Source organism: Phyllobates terribilis, unplaced genomic scaffold, assembly GCF_046119375.1.
Source record: "Phyllobates terribilis strain yellow unplaced genomic scaffold, ASM4611937v1 Scaffold_10__3_contigs__length_209671492, whole genome shotgun sequence".
NCBI lineage: Eukaryota > Metazoa > Chordata > Amphibia > Anura > Dendrobatidae > Phyllobates > Phyllobates terribilis.
Window position 1 is genome coordinate 128,968,726 of NW_027362770.1, and position 26,744 is coordinate 128,995,469.

Here is a 26,744-nt window from a genome sequence, read left to right on the forward strand (position 1 = left end):
GGCTGGAAATGAGCGTTCTTTCTGGTCGCATACATCTCTTCCACAGTCCATAACTAGATTGATTTTTTTCCCATACACTCATTGACCGATTCATAATTTTTACTGTGATTTGTACTCAGAAATTAATCAAAGTTGACAGCAATTTATCATAGTTGTCAGAAACTCATCGAAGTTTACAGAAATTTTTCAAATTTGACAAATGAATCAAAGTGAACAAAATTTAATGATTTAATGTGTAATTTGCAGGTTCTCTACAGCTTCTATATGTAAGATGTAGTGGTGGGAGACTTGACGCTACTCGAGCTGGCATTACCACTTCAGAAATCTAGTGCTTTGTTTCCATCCATTTCTGGGGGCTTCTTAAATTATGTTTGGGGTCATTGTCCTGCTGGAAGACCCCATGACCTAGGATGCAAATCCAGCTTTATGACACTGGGCACTACATTGTGACCCAAAATCCTATGGGAATGTTCACATTTCATAATACTTTGCTCACAGTCAAGGCACCCAGTGCCAGAGGCAGCAAAACAACCTCTAAATATCTTCGAACCTCCACCATATTTGACTGTAATTACTGTGTTCTTTTATTTGTAGGCCTCAGTACATTTACAATAACAGTTGAATGATGTGCTTTACCAAAAAGCTCTATCTTGGTCTCATCTGTCCCCAAGATGCCAGCTGGCACTCAAACAATAGTGAGGGCCGACTACTGGCCCTCTAACAATAGTAAGGGCCGCCCTGTAAAAATAGGCTTTGAGACTTTCAGAGTACCTCCTTCATAATGAAACTATGTGTTTGATCATGTCTTACAAACCACGTGGCCAGATAAGGTAGTAAAATGTTATAATTACATTTACTGGTGAATGTAATTTTCACCGTTGAAAGCAATGTGAACGTGCAAAAATGCATCAAAAACACTACATGTGAACATAGCCCAAGGTGTGGAGGAGCATTTTTTTTCTGTAATTTATTTTGCTTTATATACAAGTCATTACCCTTGAAAGAAATGTTTAACAGTTTTTACAGGAATATCCATTTTATCATCGTTTTTGTATGTTTTGTCAGTCCGTAAAAGTGGCGTAATACTCTGACCACTTTGTTTACAGCAGCAACCTGAGATTCAGAGCTGCTTCCAAAGGTCTTCCCCTTGCTGTTCCCATGTCATTTCAGTACTGTTTTCCATTGATTTGACCATTTTTAGATCCCCTTCAGACCTCCGGGGGGGGTGCCACCGAAAAAATGCTCGAGTTTCCCATTGACTTACATTGTACTCGTTACTCGGGTCAAGCACCCGAGTATTACGATTTGCTCGACTCGAACAACGAGTACCCGAGCCTTTCAGTCCTCGCTCATCATTAGTAATGTTCTGTAACTGTGGCAGAGGGGGTAAGTTCTTTAAGGTTAATGCTGATGACTGATGTTTTGAGGGGAGTTATTACTTTATAAAAAAACTGATGCTTTCAGCAATATTTGGGGGCTGCTTCTCTTTGTATCACTTCCCGTACTAATCTTCAACTCTCAAAGAGAATATGGAGCTGGAAGGACAGTAAGCTCAATATGGTCTTATCTGGATAAAATTAATAGAATGTGTGCATTGGTGCTCACCTGGTCGGGTTGTGTGATCACAACCGCTAAAAAGGCATAAGGCTGCTGCAGACCAAGAGTGCGTTTTATTGGTCAACACGTTTCGAAGTATCACATGTCTTCATCAGGACACATCGCTGTGGTTTGTCCCGATGAAGAAGTGTGACTCTTTGGAATGCATTGAACAATAAACCACATTCTTGGATTCCTGACTCCTCATCACTTTTCCACCGGCAGTGCAGATTTAAACCATTTTACTCCAATACTTGAAATATACAACGCTCAGCATGTCAACACATAAGTTGTCCAGGCATGCTGCAAGTAGTAGTTTAGGATTGCCAAAAGTATTGCAGTACACTTCTTTTTTTTGCCCTAAGGTACAACCTGAAAAATAAATTGGCTTTCTGCCTATGAATACATATCCTGAAAATAGGGAATGTGGTAATATAATTTTAAAAAAATACTTATACTCCTCTGTTCACCTGCACGTTTTGTTCTCATGACCACTGCAGCCCATCACTGGCCTGAGACGTTAAGCTTACAGGGACAGCACAAGACTGTGGCCATCACATTCTCATGGGCGACACTTTATTAGTGTAAAACACGATTGAAATAACAGAGCCCTCATTCCTCATTAAAGGGAATCTGTCAGCTGGTTTTTGCTACCTCATCTGAGAGCAGAGTAATGTAGGCAAAGAGAAGCTGAATCCAGCGATGTATCACTTAGATTACTGGGTGCAGCCATTCCCACACAATCAGAGATTTTAGATTTAGGATGAAGCAGAGCTGAGAAAACTTCCCCCGCCCACACCAGGCTCTCTGTGTACTATGTCCATAGACAGTGAGCTGCTTATTGCAGAAAGGGGTGGAGTTGGACCAGGAAGCTCATCCAGCAATGACCAGTTCCTGGTGCTAAAACAATCATTGCAGGTAAAGAAAACCATGGAGCTTGATAAGAGAGGCATCTCTGAAATCTATGTTTTAACCCCTACAGCATACTGTCTTCAGTTTACATAGCAAAAACCTGGTGACAGATTCCCTATAAACTGCCTATTAGGTTGTTACTATGTAATGTCCGATTTTGTCTTTTCATGTTCTGCCTTCGTTGTAAGCTTCTGTGGGATATGTTAGCAGGTGATTAAAAAATACGACTGCAAAACTACCTTATCCAATTGAATGGAGCCGTGTGAGGGGAAAAAGCCAAAAAGACCTCTGTCCTTGAAGTAGTTCATTTTGGGAACAGAACTCGCCCATTCAAGTGAATGAGTTAGTGAAAAAAACCGACTGCAAATGCACAACATTCTAATGGTAATTTTTCATTGACCATATCCTGGGAGAAGCTTGGGAAACTTCTATCTAATTTTTCCCTTGAAACATTAGTTTTTACTTTTTTTTTTTGCCCCCCCCACCTTACAACAATTTTGGAAAGTTCATGAACGTATAGTAAGACATTAGGTTTCCAATGAACATGAAAGACATGTAGCTAAAGATTGCAGGATGCCCAAAGGAGGCAAGTGGCCCGTCAGACAATGATGTAGCAGATAAGTTGCAATTACATACTATCCTAGTTTCCATCGATTTTTGCGGATATTGGCAGATGTGGCCATAAATTTATACTAGCAGTCATTGTTAATATCTTTAATCAAGGTACTCGGGCAGCGTGAAGACTTGTTTCTCCACATTTCATCAACTTCCAGTCTTGGGACTATGAATAAATGCATCATTATGGTCTGAATAGGGAATGGAAAGGTCTTAAAATCGATAAAGGGTGAAAGCAGGCTGGAGAAAAACTCATTCCCACTGCCCTGTTTTTAGGCAGTGTGCTGTGCATGTGACCATCAGAGAATAGAATTTCTGTACAAGATTTACTTTTGGATCATATTAGAATGTTATTTTTCCTCCAGGATGCCATGACAGGCGTCTGTGCATGTGATCTGCCATCTTCCCTTTTTATGAATTGAATCTTCAGATTATTCTCCAAATATTTTAAATCCTAGGCATGGAGTCTGATTCTGAACGCTGGTGAAACAGTCACTCCGAAGTGGAAAGCCTCTCTCCTACCTCTACTGTGCAGAAAAATTAATCAGGTATGAAATCTAGGCAATATTATTGTTAATCGGTTGCTGCTGTATAACATGCATATAATACACGCTAATCATGAGTAGATAGTATATATCGTGTCAAATATTAATAGTCATAGAATTATTACTCTATTCAATACTACCCTATGACGGACATATTGAGCTCCATCGCCATAAATTACAAAGCCAAACAAAACAACGAAAAAGGAGCCAACAGTTTAAAGATATGCATCAACATTTATTAGTACCGTATATTCCGGCGTATAAGACGACCTGGTGTATAAGACGACCCCCCTACTTTCCTGTTAAAATATAGAGTTTAGGATATATTCACCGTATAAGACTACCCCTTTTCCAACGCATACCAAACACCGGTAAAAATTAAAAAAAAACTGATTTGAATTTAACATGGTCCTTTTTTAATTTAAATTCTTATGACATGCAGGTATATAGCAGGAAAACTGTCACTCATAAACATATTAAAATAGGGGGGACCCCACGTCATTTTTTGGGGGGGTCCCCCATTCTAATAGCTACTAAAGGCTAGGTATTCAGCTGGGGGCTGATATTAGTAGCCTGGGAAGCTCCGTGGGTATTACCCCCTTCCCAGACTTCAAACATCTGCCCCAGCTGTCTGCTTAACCTCCACTAGAGACTATAATGATGGTGGATCCCACGCCAATTTTCTTTTTAAAAAATCCTTTATTTTAACACTAAATGACAATTGAGGGGTTAATAAAGATGCAGTCCCTAAATTATTATTAATTTTGTAATTAATTTTTCCCAAAAATGTTGACGTGGGCTTCGCCATATTTTTGTGTCCAGCCAGGTACAGCAGGCAGGAACGGGCTGCCCCCAACCACCAGCTGCCTATTTGTACCTGGCCGGACACAACAATATAGGGAAGCCCTATTTTTTTTAATTATTTCATGAAATAATTAAAAAAAAAAGACGTGGGGCTTCGCCCTATTTTTGTGTCCAGCCAGGTACAACTAGGCAGCTGGGGGCTGGAATCTGCAGCGCAGGGAGACCCAAGCTTTCTGGCCCCCCCCCCGCTGCAAATTGCAGTCCGCAGCCACCCCGGAAAATGGCGCGTTCATAGAAGCGCCATCTTCTGGCGCTGTACCCAACTCATCCAGGGCCCTGGTGCGGTGGCTCACTGGGTAATAAAGGGGTTAGGGCCAGCTTGGCATTATCAGCTGGCCCTAAGCCCGAAATTCATGGGGTCACGCCAATATTAGACATGACCGCCATGAATTTCTAGTAAAGTAATTAAAAAAAACACAACACCCAGAATAAAGTCCTTTAATTGAAATAAAGACACAATTTTTTAATGTTCTAAATTAAACCATACTTACCATCACGCCCATTCCAGCTGAAGCCAACGATCTCCTGCAATAAAAGTAAAATAATAAAGCAACCTCATCCTTACCTCTCCATGGTTCCCAGGACCGGTCCAGCTCTGCTACATTCACATGACAGGCTGCACCGCAGCAGAACGCTGCCGTTCAGCTTGCCATGCGGCAGACACTGAGAAGCGCAGGCATGCTTGTGCTCCTCAGTGTCTGACTGTGACGGCATCCAGATGAGCCGAGATCATGTCCAATGAACTCGGCTCACCTCATGCACGTCACTGACAGCGTGGGAAAATTCTCCTGCTCCCCGCATGCGCAGTAGAAGTTTCCCACGCTGTCAGTGACGGACGTCCAGGAGGTGAGCTGAGTTCATTGTCGGCTCATCTGGATGCCGTCACAGCGAGACACTGAGGAGCGCAAGCATGCCTGCGCTTCTCAGTGTCTGCGGGATGACAGGCTGGATGGCGGCGTTCTGCTGCGGTCCAGCCTGTCATCTCGATGTAGCAGAGCTGAAGCTGTTGTGGGAGCCATGGAAAGGTAAGGATGAGGTTGGTTTATTATTTTTCTTTTATTGCAGGAGATCGTTGGCTTCAGCTGGAATGGGCGTGACGGTAAGTATGGTTTAATTTAGAACAATAAAGGATTGTGTCTTTATTTCAATTAAAGGACTTTATTCTGGGTGTTTGTGTTTTTTTTAACTTTGACTATGGGGTTAGTAATGGGGGTGTCTTATAGACGCCTCTCCATTACTAACCTGGGCTTGATGTCAGCTGGCATTATAAGCTGACATCAACCCCAACCCTATTACCCCCTGCCACCGCACCAGGGCAGCGTGGAAGAGCGAGGCTAAGTGCCAGAATTGGCGCATCCTATGGATGCGCCATTTCTGGGGCGGCTGACGGCTGGTGTTTCTAGCCTGGGAGGGGGCCAATATTCATGGCTCCCTTCCTGGGCTATTAATATCAGCCCCCAGCTGTCTGCCTAGCCTTTGCTAGCTATTAAATTAGGGGGGACCCCACGTCATTTTTTTGGGGGGGTCCCCCATTTTAATAGCTAGTAAAGGCTAGGTATTCAGCTGGGGGCTGATATTAGTAGCCTGGGAAGCTCCGTGGGTATTACCCCCTTCCCAGGCTTCAAACATCTGCCCCAGCTGTCTGCTTAACCTCCGCTAGAGCCTAAAATTAAGGGGAACCCCACGCCAATTTTTTTTTAAATAAATCCTTTATTTTAACACTAAATGACAAGTACAGTAACCAACACTATCACTGTACTTCATATATATGTGACTGACATGTTTCTATCTATCTAATCTATGTGTGAAGCTCTATTCTGTCTGTTATAAATTGTCGGGTACCGCTGCTGAATTGCCGGCCGGCTTTTTTAAAGAGACGGTGCATGAAAACACTATTATTTGTTTTAATAAATCCTTTACACTAAATGACAAGTACAGTAAGCAACACTGTCACTGTACTTCGTATATATGTGGCTGACATGTTTCTGTCTATCTAATCTATGTGTGAAGCTCTATTCTTTCTATTCTAAATTGTCGGGTGCCGGCTTATGCCGCTGCTGAATTGCCGGCTTTTCATATATTGTCACAGAAGCGATGCGAACTTCCCAGCTCCGGACACAGCGCAGCGCTTCTGTGACAAGTGAAAGCTGTCGGCACAGAAGCCCTGCGCTGTGTCCGGAGCTGGGAATACGCAGCGATGTGTCAGTTTCAGCACAGAAGCGCTGACTGTCTGGACCTACCGCCGCCGTATTTTAACTCCCTCCACCTTATATTAACTCCGACATGGCAGGGATACGGCCACGGCAGCTTATTAACACCCCCAGAGTATCCCCGCATGTCAATTTCTGAAAGTTCAAAAGCATTACCGGCGTATAAGACGACCCCAGACTAGACAGAAGATTTTTCAGTCTTCAAAAGTCGTCTTATACGCCGGAATATACGGTACATATATGATCAGACAAAAGCAGGAATCAGTGTGGAAAACACATGAGGAATAAAAACCCGCAACAACCCTCTCCACATGGCGGACACATACAGGACCAAACAGTACAATATAAGGCGGATATAGACTATCTAAGTATTGAAGGAGTAACACCATATATAGATGATATATCAATACCTATTTCCAAGTACAGCATATATACTAGACTAAAATACCCATGCTGTCCTATATTGCTGAGTATACGTTCCCTATCATATGCCAAAGTCACAATATATACATACCAGAGATATCCAGTTTCAGCAAAAGACAGTCAGGGAATAGTCAGGAATTTAGAGGTCCGTCTAAGGTCGGCACATGCAGAGCAGAGAAGCCCCGACGCGCGTTTCGGTGGTTCTCTGCTGTGCATGTGCCGACCTTAGACGGACCTCTAAATTCCTGACTATTCCCTGACTGTCTTTTGCTGAAACTGGATATCTCTGGTATGTATATATAGTGACTTTGGCATATGATAGGGAACGTATACTCAGCAATATAGGACAGCATGGGTATTTTAGTCTAGTATATATGCTGTACTTGGAAATAGGTATTGATATATCATCTATATATGGTGTTACTCCTTCAATACTTAGATAGTCTATATCCGCCTTATATTGTACTGTTTGGTCCTGTATGTGTCCGCCATGTGGAGAGGGTTGTTGCTGGTTTTTATTCCTCATGTGTTTTCCACACTGATTCCTGCTTTTGTCTGATCATATATGTACTAATAAATTTTGATGCATATCTTTAAACTGTTGGCTCCTTTTTCGTTGTTTTGTTTTGGTTGGCTGTATAACATGCATCTATGTCACATGTTAGGGGCCAGTGTACGAAGCGGATCAGAATCGCTTGGTGCCGATTGGTTGTCAAGGCAGACAGGGGTCCGCTGAGGCCCCCATGGTTGCCAACTTAGTCTGCCTGCGTGTGGCTGCGATTTTTGAAAATCACTGCAAATGGTGCATTTTTTGTCTAAGTGGCAAAAAACACACCGTGGCCACTAGGTGTGAACGCAGCCTCAAAGTCTTGTACCTCGAATGAGAAAATGACTAATTGTTACATTTATTTCAAAACCCATAGAAATCCCACACTGACAGATTCCTGTCTGCAGAGTGCATTTATAGGTTCAGAAGAACAGTAGCATAGTTTTTTTTAAGGAGGACCTGTCACAAGGTCAGAAGTGGTTTTATTTTATTCCTGCTGCTCCTCTGAATATCTCAGCGTGTGAGCGCTCTTCTTTCACAGCACATGACTGATTTAATCAGTCATCATGTGTCTTTAACAGCAGCAGGTGGAGCAGTGCTCCACCCACGGCTGTTAACCTGGTAAATCTCGCTGTCAATCACTGACAGCAGGATTTAACACACGCCAGCCGAAAGCACATAATTAATCCCGTCCATTGGCGCCTGACCCGTGATCGTGGGGTGCCGATGGGTTGTCATGACAGCCAGGAGTCTGCTGATGATCCCTGTGCCTGTCATTATGATACTCCTGGAAATGCCGGCTTGTGGCCGGCCTTCATAGGAGATCATCATTTCTGCTATACATAGTGCTGAAGCCCTGCTATGTATAGTGCAGATGATCAGACGATCGCAGCTTCAAGTCTCCTAAAGGGACTATTAAATTAAAGTAAAAAGTAAAGCAAAAAAATAAAGTTTTTAATAATTAGGAAAAAAACTAAAAAAAAATACAAGTTCCACTCATTCACCTTTTTGCTCTGTTGAAAATAAAACAATTAAAAAAATACACATATTTAGTATCACTGCTTTCAGAAAAATTTGATCTACCAAAATATAAAAACAATTAATCCGGTCGGTAAATGGCGTAATGAGAAAAAGAATCAAAACGCCAGAATTACGTATTTTTTGGCCGCCACAACTTTGCAATAAAATGAAATAAGAAACATCGTATCTACCCCAAAAGGTGTAAATAAAAATGTCAGCTCAAGGCACAAAAAATAAGCCCTCACCCAGCGCCAGATCACGAAAAATGAAAACATTACGGGTCTCAGAAATTGGCAACATTTTTTCGTGCAAATTTCAGATTTTTTTTTCACCACTTAAATAAAAAACAACGTATACAAGTTTGGTATCTGCGTACTCGTACTGACCTAGAGAGTCATATTGCCAGGTCAGTTTTACCATATAGTGAACATGGTAAATAAAAATCTCAAACAACTGTGGAATTGCACTTGTTTTTGCAATTTCACCGCACATGGAATATTTTTTTCCCTTTTTCCAGTACACTATATGGTAAAATCAGTGATGTCTTTCAAAAGTACAACTCGTCCCGCAATAAAACAAGCCCTCTCACGGCCATATTGACGGAAAAAAAAAAAAAAAAAGTTATGGCTCTTGGAAGAAGGGGAGGAAAAAACAAAAATGAAAAATGGCCCGGGGAGTAAAGGGGTAAATTGAGGGGACAACAAGAATAGAAGACAATTTTTGTGAAATTTTCTGTCGTCATCTCAAAGCAGTTTCACAGTACTTATATTATTTCTCTAAGCAAGATGAGGGGAGCCGGGTTTTCTCTTTCAACAATGTTAATTATACAGTAATTTTTCTATATACGGAATATATGATATGGATTATAAGGCACTTTTGCTGTAGTTTTGATATTTTGTGTTTTCATGTTGCTTTTTGGTTACAGGAGGAGCCTATTAAACAGATTCTGATGTATTGCAAGGAGCAAACTCTATTGAAAGAGCTTCACCCATCAATAAATAAATGTTTTAAGGACTGTGCCATTGAAGCCGTGCATTTTGCATGTCAGGTATATTCAGCCATATTTATTGACAAGAAAAATCATCATCCGAACACACAGAGATCTACACATCAGATTTCACCCATTACCATTCACTTGTACTAACTGAAATTTTGATGTTGATTTTTGCTGAAAATATCCACTAATTCTACAGCCTGAGAGCATAGAAACAATGTTTCTAAGCATTTATTAGGCTTGGTGTCAAAATATAGACCACAACAATTGAGCAATTTACAGTAATTATTATTTTTGCCAGTCAACTTCCTTTTTTTATACTTCTAGAACATTCTAATATTTATTTTAACGGTTTTCCATTGTAATTTTAATGTTATTTTACAGACATATTGCTTTTGTAAAATAAGTGCTACCACTTTGGATAGGAGCCGCAATTACTGTGCATGGCTTCTTCTCTAGTGCTCTACCTGTCATTGCACTTTTACCTTCAGCAGTATTGAATTTTATCTACGATATGCAATAAGTTCTTGAGTTAATAGAACAGATTCCTTTTCAGGATCCTCTTATTTTTTTTTTTGTCCAGAGTAAAGAGCGTTTCTCACTCTTGAGGACTTGTCTTGATTTACATTGCCAACCCCTTGCTTTGAATGGGTAATCCTTAATTTCCCCAGTGGTTTCGCTGCAGGGAGATTAAACACTTACTACTATGTTTCGCCACAGATTACACTGCAGTTTTGGACTCATTCAGACACAAACTCAAGCGTTGATTTTTTCCGAGAGTGAAAATTAGATGTTTAACCCCGGGTAGACCATGCAATTTGGTTACCTTCACTGTTGTTTTCCCACTTTTCATTCCTAGTCTGAGAATAATATTCTCAAGCAACTGGATACATATGACTTGACAAATTTTGGGCAATTGGTGTCAAGCGTTATACTGAATTCCTGGCCAAAAGATGACCATGGAAAGTGCATCATGGACAATGACAGAATCTTACAGCATCTTTTAGAGTGGGATGATGCTGCATATATATTCAAACTTTATGGTAAGTTTTTTTTTTTCTTTTTTATATCTCCAGATTATGTTTATATTATATTTCCTAATAAATTGTATCGTTAATATATTCCTGTTTACTTTTCTCTGCTTTCTTTGGTTGGGGGCTGGCAAACAATAAAAAGTTGTGCAGGGGCGGGAAGCCAGCTGTCAGATCACTGTATATACAGCACTGCACAAGTACTGTGTATACAGTAATATGAAGTGCTAACAGCGCTACCTCCTCTAGTTCCAGCTCGATCATTTACACGCTAGGTGTAAACAGGAGATACTGGGTCCTAGGAGACACAGTCAACTCTGCTATGCAGTTAAGGGACTGCATTTCCACTGTAACTAGGACTAATATACCATCACCAGTTACACAGGAACTCAGACTTAAAAAAATTATTTCAATGTTAAAATGTCTCTCTAAAGTGTTTGGTCTTATAGGGGCATACTATATGAAATAAATGATAAATTAATAAATAGAAAGCCACTTTCAATCAAAAATTGCTGTTACCAGCCCCACCCCTTTCAAACAACCCTGTGTCTGATATTTTAAAATAATTGTTACAGAAAGGGGCACAAATTCTAAAATGTATTTTAGTCGTCCTTTGTGGTCATAAAAAAAATTAAAATGTGGAAAAACCGTCACAAATTTCCTTTATTTTTCCTTTATCACCTGTTATCGACAAAACAATAAAAAAGTATTAATATCATATAAACCTTAAGCCCCATGTATCATGAAAAAAAGATGCGAAAGTGTTTGAAGATCCGAGACCGAAAAATGCTTACAGCTCTTTAAACCGCGCGTATAAAAAACCTGACAATGTGCCTTCTCAGGAATGGGGGTAAATGGCCTGGTCTTGAAGTGGTTAAATGGTTACACTGACATTTTGGATAAGTATCTCCAATAGATGGCGCTACAGAGACTTTTTTTTCTCTCTTGAAGGAGCAGAGCTAATTTTCAAGCCTAGAACTTTGTTCCCGTTCTACTGAGAAAACCTGTAGCTGTAATTCGAAAATTTAAGCATACATTTGTGAGATAAATCTGTATCTAAACATTTAAATTTACATCAACAATTTACACCGCAATTTTCCATCCAGGGCAAAAATCAACAACTCATCAGTTTCCAAATACAATTCACTATATAGTTTGATTTTGGGGTATGGAGTTAGGAGGTCTGATTTGGCTGGGTGAGAGGCCTATGATTTGGGGTGTTTCATATTTAATATTCTGAGAAGCGTAACTTGGCCTTACTCTGATTTGGCTTCTCTCCATAAGTACTGGGTCGTATCTTGATGGTATGGTGTGGTATATGGGGTACAAAGATAGTGGGGCCATTCTTCATCAATGGAAACCTCAATGCCACTGGATATATGAAATAGCTACATGATGATGTGTTGCCCTCTTTATGCACTGAAGATGGCACGTTCCCTGAGTTTTTCCAACAAGATGGTGCACCACCACATTATGGGTGTCAGGTCCGAGCATTCCTACATGAACAGTTTCCTGGAAAGTGGATTGGTCGTCATGGGCCAGTTGAATGGCCACCAAGGCCTCCCAATCTGACCCCCTAAGACTTTTATCTTTGGGGTCATCTGAAGGCAATTGTCTATGCTGTGACGATACGAGATGTGCAGCATCTGAAACAACGGATACTGGAAGCCTGTGCTAGCATTTCTTCTGCGGTGTTGCTATCAGTGTGTCAAGAGTGGGAGAAGAGGGTCGCATTGACAATCCAACACAATGGGCAGCACTTTGAACACATTTTGTAAGTGGTCATAAACTTGTAAAAAAACTCATGAAAGAATAGTTGCATTAAAACCAAGCACACCATTGTTTTTCTTATGAAATTCTCAATAAGTTTGATGTGTCACATGACCCTCTTCCCATTGAAAATAATAAAGTTGGATCCAAAAAGGCTGACTTCAAAATGGCCGCCATGGTCACCACCCATCTGAAAAAGTTTTCCCCCTCCCATATACTAATGTGCCTCAAACAGGAAGTTGATATCACCAACCATTCCCATTTAATTTAGGTGTATCCATATAAATGGCCCACCCTGTACTTATGTAGAGAAGCCAAGTCAGTGTAAGGCCAAGTTATGCTTCTCAGAATATTAAATATGAAACACCCCATGTCTTGGGCCTCTCACCCAGCCAAATCAGACCTCTTGCTTTGCACTGATGAAGGGCAAATGCCCTGAAATCCGTGACGGCAAATTAAGTGTCCGATTTTTTACCAAAGTCATATGGCAAGGGGTCAATATTGACTTTTCAGATATTTGCATGTTATTAGCTAGGGATTTTTTTTTCACCATATGAGTTTTAGCATTACAGTTCTCTTTTTTGTCTTCTATTAATATAATTAATAGAACCTAAGTAATATAATTAATTATAATTAATTCTTATTAGTACTAGTAGCTTTGTTCACTTGTGGTAACAATATTCAGTACAGTGAGAACAAGGACCAACCCTTATGCAGAAGAGGGAAGAGGAGAAAGAAAGCAAAAAAAACCAGCACTTAATCTGTAATATGATGTTGTATTTTTTGTATTTTAGGCACAGACACAAGTATCATTGAGCATACTAATGATGATATTCAGGAGCTGGTGGCCTTCTCTGAATCTATGTTTCTAGATGCCAGAAAAAGTGTCATTGACGGCACTGTGATTTTTAAACATTTGGAGTATGTTTTGAAGAACAAAAAGCAGTTTTTGGATATTTTTAAACTTAGTAAGTTCTTTGTCCGAAACTAATATAATGTATTGAATTCTAATGACAAGTTCATTTAATAAATTGATCTTTGTTTTTTAGGAGTAGAAAAAAGAGAGAACATTTCTTTGGATGACATGAGATTGGTGCTAGGATGGAGGGAGAAAGAATTAAACACTTTAAAGAGGGAGCGTGAGTGGGTCGGCAGTCTCATCAAAATGACCCAAAGAATTACTCAGATCATAGCAGGTACTGATTACTGAATACATTTGTTTCATTAATAGACCTGGATTTACCAAAAATGAGGTTGTATAGAAAAGAAAAATGGAGGTTCATTATCATAGCTTTCTATGTAATTGTGATTGTGAAAAGTGCACTGTTAAGTGAAAAGCAAGACAACCCCCAAAAGAAGGCAATGGTTGAAGATGGTGGAAACAGACAAGAACTCCTATTCTTTATCCTTTCTGATGGATTCTTCTCTACTTTTTCATTTTTCTGGCGACCTTGTCACTGCTGGAAGCATGAGGTGGTAACTGCAACCTATTCAGATAACAGAGGTATTCCAGCTCCTCCAGGGTGGTACATCCATGCTAGCCGACATAAGAAGGTTTGCTGTATTTCCCAGCACAGTCTCAAGAGCATGGAGTAGATACAGGGACACGGTCCATTACACCATGAGTGTCGGACAGGGACTTAGAAAGGCATCAACCTGTTAGCGGGACTAGTATCATACAGGCAGTGGTGAAATTCGCCGTTAACCTTGGACAAGCTTATTAGGTAGGATGGTTTTCTGTGAGAAGAATGGTTGGTCTGCTCTGTACCTTGAGGGGCGCTGAAGAAACAAAAATAAAAATGCCTACTAATCAAAAATGTGGAAAAAATGTACAGGTTACTGATGTCATTGCGCCGAGAGCACAACTGTAATCGTAAGAGCCAACTGGTGCCAGCAGATCTTCCGTGGACCAAAACATATATCCAAAGAAAAAATAAAAATAATCTGCTAAAAGGCGCTGTAGCTGAGCAGAAACAATGTCTGTGTAGAACAGGGATGTCAAACTCAAATACATAAAGGGCCAAAATTAAAATCTTGGACAAAGTCACCTGCCAACCTTGATTTTACAATTGAGGAAATTTTTCCTCATCATCAAATATAGCGAGGAACCTTTTCATATGGAAAGAAAACTTAAAGGGGTTGTTCCACAAACAAAGCACATTTTAATTAATAGAACTTAAGAGTCAGATCACATGACTGGAGCATTGGTTATTTCCTCGCGGACAGGGGCGTACATAGAAATCATGGGGCCCCATAGAAGAAATTCTAATTGCCTCACCCCCCAAAAAAAAACCTTAATATTCAGTGGGGTCATAGAAGAGCATATCTCACTAATTTGCAGCCCTCCAACTGAATCCCCTAGATTGCTTTTTCATTGCTCCCATAAAGTATGGTGTCAATAAAAGTGCCCCCCAAGCACAGTATGATACTCCCACAGTGAATTCCTCTACAGTACCCTCCACACCCATGTATGATGACCCTAGTGCACTCACCCTTCCCCACCCCAACTCCCTTGGCAAAGTATGGTGACCCCCCAACACAGTATGATGCCCCAACTGTGATCCCCACACATCCCTCCACACAGTATAATCAGCCCCACACATCCCTCCACACAGTATAATCGGCCCCACATAGTCCTCCATACAGTATAATGGGCCATACATAGTCCTCCATACAGAATAATGGGCCACACATAGTCCTCCATACAGAATAATGGGCCACACATAGTCCTCCATACAGAATAATGGGCCCCACATAGTCCTCCATACAGAATAATGGACCCCACATAGTCCTCCATACAGAACAATGTGCTCCACATACTCCTGCATACCGAATAATGGGCCCCACATAGTACTCTGTACAGTTTAATGGGCCCCACATAGTCCTCCATACAGAATAATGGGCCCCACATAGTCCTACATACAGTATAATGGGCCCCTCATAGTCTTCCATACAGAATAATGGGCCCCTCATAGTTCTCCATACAGTATAATGGGCCCTACATAGTTCTCCATACAGAATAATGGGCCCCTCATAGACCTATGTACAGTATAATGGGCCCCACATAGTCCTCCATACAGAATAATGGGCCCCTCATAGTTCTCCATACAGAATAATGGCCCCACATAGTTCTCCATACAGAATAATGGGCCCCTCATAGACCTATGTACAGTATAATGGGCCCCACATAGTCCTCCATACAGTGTAATGAGCCCCACATAGTCCTCCGTACAGTATAATGGCCCCACATAGTCCTCCATACAGTATAATGGGCCCACAGTCCTCCATACAGAATAATGGGCCCCACATAGTCCTCCATACAGAATAATGGGCCCCACATAGTCCTCCATACAGTATCATGGCCCCACATAGCCCTCCATACAGAATAATGAGCCTCACATATTCCTCCATACAGAATAATGGATCCCACATAGACCTCCATGTAAAATAATGGGCCCCACATAGTCCTTCATACAGAATAATGGGCCCCACATAGTCCTCCATACAGAATAATGGGCCCCACATAGTCCTCCATACAGAATAATGGGCCCCACATAGTCCTCCATACAGAATAATGGGCCCCACATAGTCCTCCATACAGAATAATGGGCCCCACATAGTCCTCCATAAAGAATAATGGACCCCATATAGTCCTCTGTACAGTTTAATGGCCCCACATAGTCCTCCATATAGTATAGTCGGTCCCACAAAGTCCTCCATACAGAATAATGGTCCAACATAGGAAGGGGGCGGTGCCGGTGTCTCCAAATATAATCACCCTGCAGGCCAGGTTTTGGCTCATGGGCCAGAGTTTGACATGTATGGTGTAGAACCTTGAAATCTGGCTATACCAATGTGCTACAAGTCAATGGAAAGTAAGTAAAACTCAGCACAGGTACAGTAGTAGCCGCAATTTTCGAAGAAAAGAGACACAAAATCTGTAGACGATTTAGAGGCATCCCAGATCCTTCATCAAGTGTAAATATTCATTGAAGTTCATGATGGTTATATATATAAAATAGATCGTTCCGCTCAGTTACAGTGCTTTTGTTCTTTTGAATGGAGATGTTACATAAGGAGAAAAACCACTGAGAGCATTTCAATGGTTTCTGGCCTCTGGAAGGAGTCTGAGGAGAGAGCTTTTGTCACCAGCAGCTTTAAAAGCTATTTCATTATTTCATACTAGATGGTGGCCCGATTCTAACGCATCGGGTATTCTAGAATATGTATGTGGTCGACCGGGCGCAAGCAGCAGAGCGGTGTTTACATTTGGCGCCAAAATCGCTGATTGGTCGAGGCCGGCAACCGCGACCAATCAGCAAAGCGGTGTTTAAATTTGGCGTCAATAATGCTGATTGTTTGCGGCCGGCGGTCGTGACCAATCAGCAGAGCGGTATTTAAATTTGGCGCCAATAATGGTGATTGGTCACGGCCGCGACCAATCAGCAGAGCGGTGTTTAAATTTGTCGCCAATAATGCTGGTTATTTGTGACAGGTAACCGCGACCAATGAGCAGAGCGGTGTTTATATTTGGCGCCAATATCGCTGATTGGTCACGGACGATGGTTGCGACTAATCAGCAGAGCGAGGTTTAAATTTGACGCCAATACTGCTGATTGGTTGCGGCCGGCGACCGCGACCAATTAGCAGAGCATTGTTTAAATTTGGCGCCAATCTCGCTGATTGGTCGCGGCTGCCGCTCATTGGTCTCTCGCCGCTCATCTCCCGGCTGCATCTCCGTCCCGCAGATGGGTCCGGCGGTCGAGGTCCTTCTGCTGGTACCGGCCGGTAGAAGAGCGCCTCGCGCCGGTCATCTCCCGGCTGCATCGCCGCTGAGCTCCGTCCCGCAGATGAGCCGCTAACGGCCGCCATCTTTTTTCAGAAATCCCGCGGCGCTGATTGGCCGCTGCCGGACCAATGAGCGGCGCGGGATTTCCAAGACAGACAGACAGACGGGATAAGACAATTATATAGTAGATAATCTACCTTTGAAAAAAGATAGCCCAGTGAGAACTTTTTTGTAGGCCAAATTGATGTCCAGTATTTTAGCTAAGTAGATTGAGCAACTTTGTTGTCATATTTCAATCTACAAAGTAGACCAACTCAATATAGGTCTTACATAAGTATATGGGGGCATGGAGAAGTTATAAAATCGGATCCGACACATTTTATTGTTGCTCTTCTGCAGATTCCTCCAGTAAGAGGAATTGCATATCTATATTTTTAGCAGTGATTAAACGCCTCTCAATGTGTTTCCATACCTTAACAATAACCCCTGTAATTTGTCATGATTAGTGAAAGCTACAGGCTGCTGGCTATTAGGTTCTGCATCTGAAACAGAGGATATCCCTCATGAAATAGGACAGATCCCAAAGTAGCAGACCAAGTAATTATTATATAAGAGATAAGCTTTTAGCCTTCTAATGTGGTTTACTGCTGAAAACATGTTGCCTTTTTCCTCTAATAGAAGGGGATGCCTGCCTGAGTAGCTTTTTGGGATAGCAAATCGTGTAAGGCCTTATCCATAGAATCATCTAATGTTAGAGTTGGAAGTGACTTCCAGGGTCATTGTGTCCAACCCCCTGCTCAGTGCAGGAGTCACTAAACCATCTCAGACAGATATCTGTCCAGCCTCTGTTTGAAAGTGTCCAGTGAAGGGGAACTCACCACCTCTCGTGGCCGCCTGTTCCACTCATTGATCACCCTCACTGTCAAAAAGTTTTTTCTAATATCTAATCTGTATCTTCTCCCTTTTCAGTTTCATTCCATTGCTTCTCGTGTTTCCATGTGCAAATGAGAATAAGCATGATCCTTCTACACTGTGATATCCCTTCAGATATTTGTAGACCGCTATTAAGTCTCCTCTTAGCCTTCTTTTTTGCAAGCTAAACATTCCCAGATCCTTTAACCATTCCTCGTAGGACATAGTTTGCAGTCCGCTCACCATCCTGGTAGCGCTTCTCTGAACTTGCTCCAGTTTTTCGATGTCTTTTTTAAAATGTGGTGCCCAGAACTGGACGCAGTATTCCAGATGGGTCCTGGCCATGGAGGAGTAGAGAGGAATAATTACTTCACTTGATCTATACTCTATGCTTCTCCTAATACACCTCAGAACTGTGTTTGCCTTTTTTGCTGCTGCATCACACTGTTGACTCATGTGCAGTCTGTGATCTATTAGTATACCCATGTCTTTTTCACACATGCTGTTGCTTAGTTCTGTTCCTCCCATTCTGTGTATGTAATTTTAAGTTTTCTTGCCCAGATGTAGAATCTTACATTTCTCCCTGTTAAATGCCATTCTATTAGTCACTGCCCATTGTTCAAGCTTATCTAGATCCTTCTGAATCCTTTATCTGTCTCCTCTAGTGTTAAGGTACCGTCATACTTAGCGATGCTACAGCGATCCCGACAACGATACGACCTGGCAGGGATCATTGCTGCGTCGCTATGTGGTCGCTGGTGAGATGTTAAACAGTCAGATCTTCCCAACGATACGGCGACCTGTATAATGATGCAACGCAAATGCACGCCTATGTGTTTCTGTGTCTGAGTCGCCAACGAGGTCGTTGGTAAGGTGTCAAACACACCGATGCATGCTACCCAGCGGGACCTCAACGATCAAAAAATGCTCCAGGCCATTTCGACACGACCAGCGATCTCACAGCAGGGGCCTGGTCGCTGCTACGTGTCAAACGTAGCGAGATCGCTGCTGAGGTCGCTGTTGCGTTACAAAACTTGTGACTCAGCAGCGATCTCGCTTAGTGTGACGGGGGCTTTAGCTGTTCCTCCTAGCTTTGTATTGTCTGCATATTTGATTAGTTTACCTTCAGTTTCCTTATCTAGATCATTTATAAAAATGTTGAATCACACAAGGGACAGGACAGAGCCTTTTGGTACCCCACTTGAAACACACATCCAATTGGAAGTGCAACTATTTATTACCACTTTTTAGTACGATCACTAAGTCAGTTATGAACCATAGATTCCAAGAGTCTCCTTTGACATAAATGAGTTGCAACTACTCCATGACTTCTTTATCTTGGATGATCCCTCTTGTGTTAGGAGGGAAAGGATGCCTGAAATGATGAGAAAGCAAGTGATGGATCCAGTGCGTAATGGTGAGGAGTTATTGCCTGTAATGATTCTAAGGGAAAAAAAAAGGGGCGATACAGGACGTAGAGCTTCCCATCAAGGAACCTGGTGCTGTGTCCCAATATAAAGTCCTGGCAGAAGCAAGCCACCAGTAGCTGGCCCTGGAAATTGTGGACAGGATGTAAGATCACGATGAGGAAACTAAAGGGACTCCTCTAAGAGCTGATAAGCTGAATGTAAAAAACTTGTCCCCTAGAGAATCTGAGAAGGAGCCCCTCACTTGATAGTGGGGATGGAGGCTAGATTTAAGGCCTTAGCTACTGAGAATACAGGAGCTAGATCATTGAGGCGCTGCCAGCATAGAGTGGCCTAAATCGCGGAAGAGTGCTGTATTGCCATATGTTGCATGTCATTTATTTATATTAATACATTGCTTGTTTTTCAGTCATTTATTTCCTTTCCTGAAGTATATCCATTTACAGCGAGATGAATATTATCAAATTACAATCAGGCCACTCTTTTCTTTAATTGCAGTCGATGTTTCTGAAGTTCAGAAGAAGTATTCTCAAAATCTGGGACCACAAAAACTGAATGAGTTATTGTCTGTACAGACTCTTGGTAATGGCGTCCAAGGAGGTTCTGTGTCCTACTATGGACTGGCACCCGGCATAATGGACATGGCTTACTATGTGCACAGTTTCATCAACAGTCATGTCTTCGGGACTTGCTGGGAACAAGAAGCACATGTATATGACGACGGCATTGAAGCATACGACCGTGACGATAGTGATCTTGAAGATGATGCTTGGTTAACATTAGTAGAATTAAGGGATCGCATCTTTACTCCCTGCCTTGAACGTTGTAAAATAATTTATAATGATTTAAAGACAGGAGAAGTCACGTTTGAAGTCGTTGACAAATTCTTGAAAGATTTCAAAAATAAATACAGGCAGTTGTACAATGAATTTAAAGGCTTGTGTCATCTGGATCGAGACACTGGTGGATGGATCCCTCAACGTGTGGAGCAGATTGAGCAGTATCACCAGCTTGACTTAGCTTTCCGCTCAGCAAAGGCCATACATGATGTGAAATCTTTATTAAATCTTTCTGGAAATTTTCTGACTTTGAATACACTGCTGGAATTCGTAAGTACTTTTAAAAACATGCTTTTCTCGCAGTATAATTGTGTTTTGTGTATTTGCTTGTCTATGTTCACTAGGTCAAACATATACAGCATTGCTATTTTTCTCCGATCTCCTCAAACCATTCAAAGAAGAAAAAAAAGGCAAACAAAAATTTACCACCGTTTTCCACATTCTATGAAATCTATTGATTTACTTTAATAGTACTATAGTATATTTTTAATAGGGTTTTGTAAACCACATTTCAAGAAAGTCTATCACCCCCAAACCTCAAATTCAACTTCTTATACAGTCATTTAGGGGAATTTAAAAAATCATCCCTTTACTATAGTATTCACTTACTTAGTTTTTTGTTTTTTTTAATGAAAAGAGTTTTATTTTTCTATGCAAACGAAGGAGCAATTTTTGCACCCTTGGTGTGACCAAAAGCTCACTGCACTGTTCTGCAAACTCTGGTATCTTTAACCATGCTGTCTTATCTTTCTACATCTTGGAGATAACCAGCTGTTTGTTAATAAAGGTGTTATCCACTGCTTTATTATTTAAAAAAATGGGCCCTCGATTGTCTGAATATGTGTGTGTGTGTATATATATATATATATATATATATATATATATATAAATAATACAGATACTCCCCTTCTCTGACTTTTGCCTGGGTCCTTCGTACTGCTGCATGTATTTCCAGCAACTGCAGCCACTGATTGCCTGCTCCGACCATGTGTCATCCCAGAAAGGAAGGAGACCAGCAGAAGACACAGGCAGCAGTGCTGAGGACTTGTTGGGTTATATATGGTAATGTATTTTTTTTTTTTATTTATTTGTGAAAACAAAGAGACTGGTGACTGATCCCAGTGGTAGCAGTGGGTTTCGGAAAACATTAGTCTAATGTGTAAGGGAGCATTATTAGTCTTCAGCTTTTTAGTCTTCACTGTTTTCACAACAGTGATAAAAAACACTGGTGTGCTTGATGCCTTTTTGGGGCAGTATTTTCATAATCCTAAAATTACAAAGTGATTTGTAAAAACAAGTACATTTGCAACTAGTCTCTTATTAAAGTTCCCTCCATACTCAAGAATTCCTTGACAAAGGCGCGCTCACTTGCAAGCCTGCACATGGTGCTCTAATGGTGCCTGGATCTGGCTTGCGTCTATGCCCGTGTCCCTTCAATGTGGCAGAGGTAAAGCCTCCTCTACAGTAAAGAGCGTGCACATTTCAGACCAGAGACTCAGCCATGCTGCTTACCTGAGCTGTCAGTCTTCAGGAGCACACCGCTCCCCAGCCAGCAGGAAGCCGACATGCAGAGGAGTAGTGCACTCCTGAAGAAAGAGGAGAGTCACTTTTCAATCAAGTTGTCTGAGATGATGCCAGCGGTGATTATTTTGGATGATTTAAAATGTAAAATGTGATTGGTTACTTTAGAATACTTCTTGAGTTTCTATATAGTTTTGGTGACTTTAGGCTCTGTCACAAATTATATCAAGAAACACAAAGACTTGCGTGTCCTGTCAAAATAATAGACCTAATAATAAAATGCAACCAAAATTAATCGAGTCTTTCAGGCACCGATAGTATTTGTGTGGTTTAGATTAAAAACGCAGACAAAATGTGACCAAAGCCGAACTGGTATCCTAAAAGGATAAGCATGTGACTTTTGATATTGTCCACTTATCCACTTATAAAGTCCCCCCCCCCCACCATTGTTCAATGTGTTTTATACAGAGCAGTTTATATTTAGAGTTTTATTTTATAACTTTATATAATATAATCTATTTCTTTATTTTTTCTCTGTATGTTGGTGGGAAGCTTAAACCACACATCTGCAGCAATTCCACAGTTTCTAAACCTGGTCTACTCTTGATTTAGCATTTTTTTTTGTTGTTTTTGGTTACTTTAGGCTGAAGACTTTGAAAACTTCAAGCAAAAGCCTCTTTCTTGCATAAATGACGAAGTGATGAAAACGAGACAGCTCCTATCGGAAATAAAAGATGAACACATCGAATGCCTGATGGAAATTGTATTAAGAAAAGACTTTTTGCAATGGGTTAAGGAAGCATTGGAAGGTACGTCTTATAATTGTTTGGTTAAAGATATAATAATTAATTCTACCGAGGAGAATAATCAGATTGACTTTTGGAAACCTTTCATTTTGATTTTGTTTTTTAGATGTCAATGAATTAAAAGTGTTTGTTGATCTGGCCTCCATCTCTGCCGGTGAAAACGATATGGACGTAGATCGTGTTGCCTGCTTCCATGATGCCGTTTTGGGTTATTCATCTTTACTGTATGAACTGAATGCACAGTCTGGCTTTAATGACTTGATGGCATGTTTGAAAAAACTGTGGAAAGCTTTAGAAAGTGACCGAAACCTCCCCAAAAAGTTGGTAAGTGAAGAATAATAGTATTGCTTCAGATGATATGTGGGCAAAAAAATTAAAGCATTCTTCTGAATGGTCCAGAGACTGGTATTGGTGCCTAGAAATCAAAAATTCAAATATATTAATTTTTTATTGAAGTGACAGCTGCACTTTATAGAAAAGCCCCCCTACAAATATTATCAGTCAATTTCTGTTGAAAAAAGGAAAGCTTTGGTAGGTTTTGTCTCCTCCCTTTCGGGATTATCTTGGGGATCAACAAGTACACACAATTGAAATGTTTTGCGTGTACTTCTTAATTTGTGAAGCCTTATTTGCTAGATTTCTTCCCATAAAAATCGAAACATCAATTATACTGTGTGAACTTCCACATGTCAACTTAGATCAACTATATCTAAATGTCTCAACTTGTCTCTGCTGGAGTTTAAACTGTGTGACAGGAGGCAAATCTACCAATGAGCAACATGTTGCACTTTTATATAAAGAGAATCTGTCAACGTTTTTTTGCTATGTAATCCAACAGCAGCATGATGGTAGGGGCTGAGTGCCTGATTAAAGAGATGTATCACTTAGTTTATGGGGTGCTTTAGTTAGAATAGAATCACAGTTTTCATTCCTGCTGATCTAGCAGTGCTTGGAATGCTGAGCTGTGTATAACCCCGCCCACACCACTGATTGGCTACTTTCTGTGTACACTGTATACTTACAGCCGCTAATTAGTGGTGTACGCTTGGTTGGACCAGTAGACACCAGTCATCTAGTCCTGTAGTCATAATCTCCTGCTAATAAAACACTGATCTAATTCAAAGAGGAACACACACCCTAGTAAGTGACACATTGTTTGAATCAGTGTTTCAGCTATGGTTTCAGATTGTATAGCAAAAACCTGGTGACAGATTCCCTCTAAAGTACCGTGACGAGTTGATCTACATATCTCAACTTGTCACGGTACTTTAGAAGGAATTTTTATAGATTGATTTTTTTTATATATATATATATAAATGTGGTCAAAATTGTTGATACCCCTCGTTTAATGAAAGAAAAACCCACAATGGTCACAGAAATAACTTGAATCTGACAAAAGTAATAATAAATTAAAAATGTATGAAAATGAACAAATGAAAGTCAGAAATTGCTTTTCAACCCTGCTTCCACAGAATTTAAAAACAATTAAACTCATGAAATAGGCCTGGAAAGAAATGATGGTACCCCTGTTTGGTGATATGGTGTGTACCACACTCAACATGGATCAGAGGAAGCAAAGGAAAGAGTTGTCTCAGGAGATTAGAAAGAAAATTATAGACAAGCATGTTAAAGGTAAAGGTTATAAGACCATCTCCAAGCAGCTTGATGTTCCTGTGACTACAGTTGCACATATTATTCAGAAATTTAAGATCCATGGGACTGTAGCCAACCTCCCTGGACGTGGCCGCGCAGGAAAATTGATGACAAATCAAAGAGATGGATAATACGAATGGTAACAAAAGAGCCCAGGAAAACTTCTAAAGAGATTAAAGGTGAACTTCAAGATCAAGGAACATCAGTGTCAGATCGCACCATCCGTCGTTGTTTGATCCAAAGTTGACTTCATGGGAGACGACCAAGGAGAACACCATTGTTGAAAAAATATCATAAAAAAAACAGACAGTAATTTGCCAAACTACATGTTGACAAGCCACAAAGATTCTGGGAGAAAGTCCTATGGACAGATGAGACAAAAATGGAAGTTTTTGACAAGGCACATCAGCTTTTTGTTCACAGACGGAAAAATGAAGCATATCAAGAAAAGAACACTGTCCCTACTGTGAAACATGGAGGAGGCTCTGTTATGTTCTAGGGCTGCTTTGCTGCATCTGGCACAGGGTGTCTTAAATCTGTGCAGGGTACAATGAAATCTCAAGGCTATCAAGGGATTCTAGAGCGAAATGTGCTGCCCAGTGTCAGAAAGCTTGGTCTCAGTCGCAGGTCATGGGTCTTTCAAAAGGATAATGACTCAAAACACAGAGCTAAAAACACCCAAGAATGGCTAAGAGGAAAACATTGGACTATTCTGAAGTGGCCTTCTATGAGCCCTGACCTAAATCCTATTGAGCATCTATGGAAAGAGCTGAAACATGCCATCTGGAAAAGGCAACCTTCAAACACGAGACAACTGGAGCAGTTTGCTCATGAGGAGTGGGCCAAAATACCTGCCGAGAGGTGCAGAAGTCTCATTGACAGTTACAGGAATCGTTTGATTGCAGTGATTGCCTCAAAAGGTTGTTCAACAAAATGTTAAGTTAAGAAGAGAATCATCATTTCTGTCCAGGCCTATGTAACGGGTCTGGGAGGCGGAACCTCTGAGCAACTTATACAAGGGGGCAGTCCTTGTAAGGAAGCGGGTGGCGACCAGGGAAGACAGGCAGGCGGTCACAGCAGATGACCGGGACAGTCTCTGGGTAAACGGGCAGGAGGTCACAGCAAGTGACCGGGACAGTCTCTGGGTAAACGGGCAGGAGGTCACGGCAAGTGACCGGGGCAGTCTCTGGGTAAATGGGCAGGAGGTCACGGCAAGTGACCGGGGCAGTCTCTGGGTAAACGGGCAGGGGGTCACGGCAAGTGACCGGGGCAGTCTCTGGGTAAACGGGCAGGTACGACCTGTGACGGCTGAGCCTCCAGGTAGGCTAGCAGGCAGATGGCAGATGAGTGCTCCAGGGTGAGCAGGCGAGAGTCTCAGGATAAGCAGGTGGTCACAGCATGTGACGGCGGAGCCTCCAGGTAGGCTAACAGGCAGGTAGCAGATGAGCGCTCCCAGGTGAGCGGGCAAGAGTCTCTGGACTGGCAGGTGGTCGCAGTACGTGACGGCGGAGCCTCTAGGTAGGCTAACAGGCAGGTAGCAGATGAGCGCTCCCAGGTGAGCGGGCAAGAGTCTCTGGACTGGCAGGTGGTCACAGCACGTGACGGTGGAGCCTCTAGGTAGGCTAACAGGCAGGTAGCAGATGAGCGCTCCCAGGTGAGCGGGCAAAAGTCTCTGGACTGGCAGGTGGTCACAGCACGTGACGGCGGAGCCTCCAGGTAGGCTATCAGGCAGGTAGCAGGTGAGCGCTCCCAGGTGAGCGGGCAAGAGTCTCTGGACTGGCAGGTGGTCACAGCACGTGACGGCGGAGCCTCCAGGTAGGCTATCAGGCAGGTAGCAGGTGAGCGGGCAAGCTGGTCCATAGACAGACTGACAGGTGTCGGAAGGCAGACCGTCGGACCTCAGGCTAGCAAGCAGGAAAGCGGATGACAGGCAGGAATCAGGCAGCAAACTGGCAGGAGACTGGCAGGTAACTGGAAACGGGACCTGAGGGCTGAAGCAGAGTAGTGAACAGTGCAACAACATTGCTCGGGCACCTCCATTTTGGAGGAGGTGCCTTATATATGGAGGGATCCTCCGGCCATTGGCCGGGGACTCCTTAGGGAGACGCGCGCGGCCCCTTTAAGAGAGGGGGAGCGCGCGCGCGCCCTAAGCACAGTGACCGGGGGAGAGCGGGCGCTGCAACCAGAGCGGGAGGAAGCCGCCGGGCACGGAGCAGAGAGGTGAGGGGAACAGCGTCCCTACCTAGCAGGAGGCAGGGACGCCGACGCTA

General features: G+C 42.0%; 1 protein-coding gene across 3 annotated transcripts in view; it reads left to right on the top strand.

The window, feature by feature from the left end:
* Positions 1–26,744, top strand: part of RNF213 (ring finger protein 213) — a 271,043-nt gene that overhangs the window by 155,116 nt on the left and 89,183 nt on the right. For all 3 annotated transcript variants that reach the window (XM_073649777.1, XM_073649776.1, XM_073649778.1), the window contains exons 15-22: positions 3,582–3,671; positions 9,658–9,780; positions 10,586–10,769; positions 13,322–13,495; positions 13,577–13,723; positions 20,154–20,764; positions 22,659–22,824; positions 22,928–23,145. In XM_073649777.1, the coding sequence (XP_073505878.1) occupies positions 3,582–3,671; positions 9,658–9,780; positions 10,586–10,769; positions 13,322–13,495; positions 13,577–13,723; positions 20,154–20,764; positions 22,659–22,824; positions 22,928–23,145 (1,713 nt within the window). The remainder of the gene's footprint in view (positions 1–3,581; positions 3,672–9,657; positions 9,781–10,585; positions 10,770–13,321; positions 13,496–13,576; positions 13,724–20,153; positions 20,765–22,658; positions 22,825–22,927; positions 23,146–26,744) is intronic.